This window comes from Pseudomyrmex gracilis, unplaced genomic scaffold (genome assembly GCF_002006095.1).
Source record: "Pseudomyrmex gracilis isolate BER0280 unplaced genomic scaffold, ASM200609v1 scaffold_466, whole genome shotgun sequence".
NCBI classification, from domain to species: Eukaryota; Metazoa; Arthropoda; class Insecta; order Hymenoptera; family Formicidae; genus Pseudomyrmex; species Pseudomyrmex gracilis.
In genome coordinates, this window is record NW_018021050.1 from 23,366 (window position 1) to 31,273 (window position 7,908).

Below are 7,908 nucleotides of genomic sequence, written 5' to 3' on the forward strand. Positions count from 1 at the left end.
TATATATACATATATATATATATATATATATATATATATATATATACCCAGTGTGATGCAGATGAAATCCTCCATATCAATCGGCGGAATTAGCTGCAGCAGAGAGAGGACGGTGTATGCGACGAACAACGAACCGACATATCCACGCAAAGTGTAGCCGTGCATATTACGAAGCTCTGGTATGATAGAGTAGACCACAAACGTTGTCAGCAGAAATGGCAGGGATATTATAAGGCCCACGGGATACAAGTAAGATTGTGATACAGGTTCAGTATTGTTCGGAAAACAGACGGTCACGTCATATTGATTCCGATCCGGTAGAAGAGCAACGCAATAAGCTTCGACAAATTTGTCCAGATTTGGCTGATACAGAGAACCGTTGAATAAAAACCTGTATTTGTCGTCCGGATACTGCTCGGGATCGAGCCGGAAACGCGGAATACCTGGACACGGATCATGCACGACCAGCTTGAACGCCTGATCTATTGTTTTGTTCTTATTGTTTGTAAGATTGCTAGTTCCGTGCGTGTAAGCGAGATAGGCGTCATATACATCCGGTAAAGGATAATTACCCTCTCCGATGACGCATTTCACTCCTATTAGGAGGTAACCAAAAGGACAGCATAGTGAAATACAAGTGTCGTCGTCATCACATGTCTCGTCATACGGTACAAAGTTGATTTTATCATCGTTTTTGCTGGAATTGGCATGAATTTCATACGACATAGAGTTATTTTTTTCATTGACTTTTGTGAAATTCAGATAAAAAAAATTTTGATAAAATTCTATTGGTTTGTCATCTTCGGAATAGTTCATGGACTGTCTGTGAATTGTACGTAACATCGAATTATTCCTTTCATAATTGTTCTTCGCGGAATTAGTCACGTTTTTGACTTCGGTCACTGTTATATTTTTACGAAATTCACGTGACACGGAGTTGTTTCTTTCGTCATCTTTTGTGGGATCTAAGTGAAGCTCCATCAGTTTATCTTCTTTAGAATGTTTAATAGAATGCACGTGAATTTCATGTCGATTTGAGTCATTCTTGCCGTTATTCTTTATAGAGTCTATAAAGTAAGATCTGTGAAATTCGTATTGCACTGTTGAACCGCTGATTTGTTCATCTTCGACTGTGGAATTTTCTTGAAGACTCTGCGAAGGCTCAAAGAAGAAAGTAGCGGCGAGTAGAAGCACATAGCACAAAAACGTGAGAATAAATTGACACATCGTCGGCCTGTTGATTCGTCTAGTTCTGAAATTTACTGAAATCTACTTGACTTTGTCTTACCATTTCTCTTCATAGTTCTCGAGTGACCGCAGCGATAACGTATAACTACGGAAACGAGGATTTACGTGATAATATTGTCTGCGATGCTTCGGTTGCGTCGGTAACGCTTGCTTGAATGCAACGAGAAATAAAACCGGTTTTTCACAGTGAGCACGTGATTGATACAAATAACGAGACAATGTTCATAGATTGTTTTTGATGAACTGAAAGCATCGATACGACAACAGAAGATATTAACTTTTTTAAGTCAAGTCGCATAATCTGATATTTTGTATAGTGGTTTTTTTAATAAAAGCGTAGTATGTAATATGAGTGGGAGGATCCCGATAGCCAAGATTTCTTTTGCGCAGATCGATAGTTGCACAGGTTCCGTTTGCCTAGATCCTGTTTTCACAAAAAATTTTTGCACAGATCCCGATTGTCCAGAATCCTGTTTGTACAGAAATTATATTGCACAAATCCCGTTCATACATAAACTACATTGGACAGACCTCATAGTTGGCTACATATAGCACAGAATATTAGTGCACGTGAAAAGTTGTAAATTCATAAAAATTTGGCTACAGCAAAAGATAGCTAAAACTAAAGCAAGATCCACATAAGTTTATAACTTTCCACGCAAAGCAAAGAGGAGTGCAGGGGGAATGGCGAAGCCCCCCTTGTGGGGAGGTGCGCAACCTTCTCCTGCTTATACGCTTGCAACACAAACAAAAAAAACATAAAAAGAGTATGATTTCTGTGCAAACATTTCTGGATCTGTGCAATAGTCACTCTGGACAAATAAAATCTTAGTCAACTACGTCATTCTGTGCAATGACGACTATGGACAATCGGGGTCTGTGCAAAAGAAATCTTGGCTATCGGTGTCCTGCCGACGTGAGTAACCGATTTAAATTTTAAAAAGTCTTTAGTGTCGATTTATTTATTATTGAAATATAATTACGGTCATCCGAGCCGATCGCAGGATGTTGTGCGGAAAACTGCGTACATATATATACAGGGTGTCCCAGAATTGCCGTACAATGTCTCGTAGGCAGATAGAAGGAGTAAAACTGAGTCGAAAAGTCCTGAACCATTTTTTTCTATTATTTATAATAAANGAGTAATTATTGAGTAAATCAGGCCAATCAGCGCNGANCTTTAGCCAGGCGCACGTCAGTGAGCGCTCACACACACCAGGCGCGCGGCTCACTGACGTGCGCCTGGCTAAAGGTCTGCGCTGATTGGCCTGATTTATTCAATAATTACTCTTTTATTATAAATAATAGAAAAAAATGATTCAGGACTTTTCGACTTAGTTTTACTCCTTCTACCTGCCTACGAGAGATTGTACGGCAATTCTGGGACACCCTGTATATACACATGTAACGAATTCCACTTGTAAATTTTTACACGCGAGTTTTTTTTTGAATTGAATATCAATTCTTAAATTCATATTGGATGCTGGATTTGCATCACATATATAAGAGATCCCATCTACCCCCCTAACTAATTTTGAAAATATTGCGAAAAAATACTCCTCAGCCAGGAGTCGAACTTGGAATCTCCGGCTTTCCGGGTCGTCGCCTTCCCTGTTAGACTACCGAGGCACTTGGAGCATGTCTCGCAATACTCTATACATCTATCAAAGAATAAACCGATAGTCCTAAACGCTTATTTAGACCAGCGTAAATTTTAACAATTAAATCTTATTGAAGCTCGATAAGTTACTAAACTAAGAAATATAATTACGGTCATCCGAGCCGATCGCAGGATGTTGTGCGGAAAACTGCGTACATATATATATATATATATATGCATATATATATTTGTTCGCGTGTAAATTTTTACACGCAAGTTTTTTTTTGAATTAAATATCAATTCTTAAATTATTATTGAGTTTATGAAATCCTTCCCCCCGAATGGGTTCCCACCTTGTAGTAGCTCCGAGGCGGAAGCTCGGGGCTCGCGGGGTGCTTGGTGTTCACGTGGTCTGACCGCCTCGCAGTAACTACACGGAACGTTTATTTTGTTCCCAGCGTGTGCTGGTGATGGTGTGGCCGGGCATTGATCGCCAGCTTCTGCTGGCGGATCTGTCTGGTCATATCGCCACAATAGAAGTGTAATCTGACGGAACAACTAGAAGATGGACCACAGAAGGTGAGCATCCGGTGTCCTCGGGGGCTTTGGGCTCCCGCGCCGGAGCGGGTGGCGGGGCTTAAGGTCGCGGGTGGTCACCCGCTCAGGGGTGGGCCCGTCTGCGACCAACTAAGAGGAACCCCCCAAGTTAAGATGTGAGCGACCGTGCCGAGAGCTGCGTGGCGCAAGGGGAGTTGCGTCGTGAACGGTGTCTCCTGGATACCGGGCGAAATCCAGGAGTACGGAGCCAAGCTCCAGCCATTCGCGGCTCTGGCTGGGTGAGACCGCGCGACCGCGATACTCGTGGGAACATCAATGCAAATAAACGCAAATAAAATCATTCCCAAATCAGTCCCCAAGAGCGAAGCCTCCTCTGGAGGTAAACGCCCAGGGGAATCTTGCAGTGCGGAAGCGGGCTCAGAAGCCCCAAAATACCGCCTAAGATATAGCGGGGCCGCTAGGCGCCGTTATAATAAACAGATGCTAGCCGGGGAGAGTGGGGCCAATAAGGTCCCCTCTACCCCCGCAGCCTCTTGCCCAAAAGGTGGAGCTGGGGGTGGGCGGGCTTCGAGTGGCGCGGCAAAACGCGCCAGGCCGGAGCACGCTACTCCCAGCCCCTCAGAAAATCGCCAGGGCAAGAGACCCAAAAATGAAGGGTCGTATGCACAGGCGACAAAAGGTCTTGTCAGGATGGCCCTCGTACTGGAGAGCTACCCTGACAAGAAAATGGGAGCCGGTGAGGTGGTTGAGATCAGAAAACTGATCAGGTCTATCATGGCGCACTCATTGGTATGTGCGCCAACAAAAAGTCGGCGGAGTGGCTTAAGGTCCATTCCTCCGATTTAAAAGTCAGGGGAACTCCTCTGCGTGTGCTGCCGGTTGGTGAGCTACCCAAGCGTCATCGGGTGGTAGTGCATGTGGAGGAGCCTGAAGTAGGGGTTGAGGAGGCTTTAAAGCTCCTCAACTAGCAAAACACAGGGCTGGCAACCAGTGATTGGGTCGTCACCAGAAGGACGTATAGGAAGGATGCTACGAGCGCCCACTTCTCCTGTCTGGTTGGCGACTCGGCGATGAAAGCCTTGAAGCACTTCAGGCCTTTCTTCGGTCTCGGCCGGGCCACCGTTAAGATGGCGGGACGAGAGCGCGGAGAGGCGACGGAGAAGGAGATGGAGTCGGAGAGTGTCGGGACTGCCTAAAAATGGCTTCTCTCGGCATCCAAATGACGCAGATTAACTTGCATCACAGCAAGAGCGTCTCGGCTATCCTAGCCAGGAGCATGGCTGTGATGCATACAAGTATTGCACTAATCCAAGAACCATGGATTGTGAATGGTGCAGTAAAGGGACTGAGTGGGTGCGGCTGTTTATATAAAGCACACTCAGAAAAAAGAGTAAGATCATGCATTTTAGTAAAAGGACTAAATGCTCTTTCTGCCACAGTTCAGCAGCAAGAATCTCACAGTCGTCAAGGTGAGAGTTAAGCTGGCCGAGGAAGAGAACATGGAAGTATTAATAGGGTCAGTTTATATGCCCTATGACTCCACGGATCCACCACCATATGAAGAGGTAAAAAACCTGGTGGCCTATGCGGAAGCCAGAGGGCTCGAACTCCTGCTAGGTTGCAATGCGAACTCCCACCATGTAGGATGGGGAAGCACAGACACCAACCTGCGGGGGGAGAGTCTGCACGACTACATAATGGGCACAGGATTAACCATTCTCAACAGAGGAAACGAGCCGACATTCCTGGACTCCAGAAGACAGGAAGTCATCGATATTATGGTATGTACAGAGAGAGTGGCAAGTTTGGTGAGGGACTGGAGGGTATCGAATGAGCTCTCTGGGTCGGACCACAGACATATACGACTATCTCTTCAACAAATACCGCAAATCAGCTGGGTTCGCAACCCACAAAAAACCAACTGGGAGAGCTTTAGGGTTGACCTTAAGGCCCAGCTTGCTGCGGTCCCACCCAGTTTCAGAACCAAAAACAACTTGAAAAACGCGGCGGACTTTTTAAAGAACGCCATTACAAACGTCTTTGAATTAAACTGCTCACCAAAACCTAGGAATCCGGTGAACAAGATCCACTAGTGGAATAAAGAGCTCGGTAAGTTCAGGTTGGAAACGAGAAAGAAATTCAGCAAGGCGAAAAGAACAGGACTTGCAGTACACTGGGAGGCCTTTAGAAGCTCCCAACGAGAGTACAGCAAGGAGATTAAGAAATCAAAGTGCAAAAGCTGGAGACGTTTTTGTAAAAGCATTGAGAGCGCCCCGGAGAAATCCAGGCTTCACAGAATCCTCAGTTTGGATCACCGTCCCCAATTAGGCTGTCTCAAGCTCCCAACGGGGAATGTCACTGAGGAGGCAACGGACACATTGAAACATTTAATGGAAGTCCACTTCCCAGGTTTCGATCATAACATACAATCCTGCCGGCCGAAGCATAGGGAATACAAACCCAGAGACTGGCGTCTGGCAGCTGAGGTTGTTCTTCCAAAGGGAGTTGAATGGGCTGTTAAGACCTTCTCTCCCTATAAATCACCTGGACCGGATGGAATCTACCCGGTTCTTCTTCAAGAGGGGCTGGGGGTTCTCACAGGTCCACTCACAAAAATCTTCAGGGCTAGCATAGCCCTAAGACACGTCCCCCAGGCTTGGAGTGGTACAAGAGTAGTCTTTATATCCGAGCCTGGTAGAAATGACCATATAACAGCCAAAGACTTCAGACCGATCAGTCTCACCTCCTTTGTACTGAAGACACTAGAGAGACTGGTCGATAGATATCTGAAAAACGGCCCTTTGCTAGTACATCCGCTGTCTCCGGCTCAGTATGCCTACAGGGAGGGCAGATCAACAGATACTGCTTTGTACCATCTCGTGGGCAAAGTCGAAGTGCAGTTGGAAGCAAAGGGATATCTGGGCATCTTTCTGGACATTGAGGGAGCTTTCGATAGCACCTCATATGTCATCAGAGAAGCAATGACCGGGCATCACATTCCCGCTGCTGTAGCAGACTGGACACAAAGCATGCTAACAGGAAGAACCCTGATTGCCAATCATGGGGACTCAAGTGTGCATGGTTTCCCCGCTAAAGAATGCCCGCAGAGAGGAGTTTTATTTCCCCTGCTCTGGTGTCTGGTCGCGGATGAACTTCTACGAGAATTACAGAAGAAAGGCTTCCTCGTCTTTGGCTACGCTGATGACGTGGCCATTATAGTGCGAGGTAGTTTTCTTTCAACACTTAAGGAGACTATGCAGAAAGCCCTTAAGATCATGCAAGACTGGTGTCAATCAAAAGAACTCAAGGTTAATCCATCAAAGACCAAGGCCATGATTTTCACCAGGAAATATAAACCGGAAGCCATTGAGCCGGAGAGGAGGATCAACATCTATATAGATAGTAAAGCAGCCATAGGAGCTCTTGCTAAGACCACCACTGAATCCTCAGTGGTCTGGGACTGTATGCAAGCTCTAAATAGTTTGGGTGAGCGAAACAGCATCACGCTAGTCTGGGTACCTGGCCACCTAGGTATTCAAGGCAACGAGATGGCTCACAGTCTGGCAAAACTGGGTACCTTAGAGGAACCAGCCTTTCAGAGAGTTGGAGTTCCTTTTGCAATAGGGAAAAATCACATCAAGGACTGGCTGAAACGGGAGCACAGGACCGCTTGGGAAAAACTGAAGAGCTGCTGCCAGGCCAAGGTCCTGATTATACAGCCATTGCCAGGTAGGACAAAGGAACTACTGACTATGGATAAGTACAAACAAAGATTGTGTATCGGTCTTCTCACAAGGCATTGGGCCTTCAGGGCACATTTATTCAACTTAAGCCTAGTCGAGGAGAGTAGGTGTAGATTTTGCGGTAAAGAAAGGGAGGACAGCGTGCACATACTGTGTCGCTGCCCGTCTCTAGTACTCAAGAGGTTCAGATCTCTGGGCTCCATGTTCGTGGAGCCCGAAGACCTGAAAATACACAATATCGGCCACCTGTGTAGCCTGGCAGCAAATGCCGGGCTAAAACAGCCTGGACGATAAACTACTAGCGGGAGTCGCAGAGGATCTTATAGATCTAGGTGACAAAAGGGACTCACAAGCCCCCCGCTTTTAGCTTATCTTATCTTATCTTATGAAATCCTTTCTTTTTTAGTATTTTTTCTTCCTATCTTTATATGTATATTTAGCTTGCAATAACAGGAAAAAGAAGAAAAATATTAATAAATTAATTAATATAGCTAAAGAAACTTATATCCTTATGTATCCTTATCTTTTTTCTGTTCTACTTTCTATCTCAGAAATGTGTGTATGTATGTGTGTGTAACTTTATTTAGAGAAAATGCATTTGTCAAGATTAATTACTTCCCAGTAAACAATTTGTTCGCAATTTGCCAGCAAATTGTCAGCAATTTTAAGCAAAAATATTCAACAAATTGGCATCAACTGTGTCCGCATTAGGCTTCGATTTTGTTGCCAAAGCTTGTCGACAAAAAGTAACAGCAAATT

General features: G+C 45.1%; 1 protein-coding gene across 9 annotated transcripts in view; it reads right to left on the bottom strand.

The window, feature by feature from the left end:
• The window catches only part of LOC109860765 (G-protein coupled receptor Mth2-like), a 29,262-nt gene that overhangs the window by 7,632 nt on the left and 13,722 nt on the right, over window positions 1–7,908 (bottom strand). For 4 of the 9 annotated variants that reach the window (XM_020440050.1, XM_020440049.1, XM_020440054.1 and 1 more), the window contains exon 2: window positions 48–1,252. The exons of 2 other annotated variants lie outside the window; for them this stretch is intronic. In XM_020440050.1, coding sequence (XP_020295639.1) covers window positions 48–1,227 — 1,180 coding nt within the window. In that variant the 5' untranslated portion in view covers window positions 1,228–1,252. Of the gene's footprint in view, window positions 1–47; window positions 1,253–1,288; window positions 1,329–7,908 lie in introns of those variants that run through there. 3 more of the 9 variants (XM_020440052.1, XM_020440051.1, XM_020440058.1) reach the window with 3 other exon arrangements.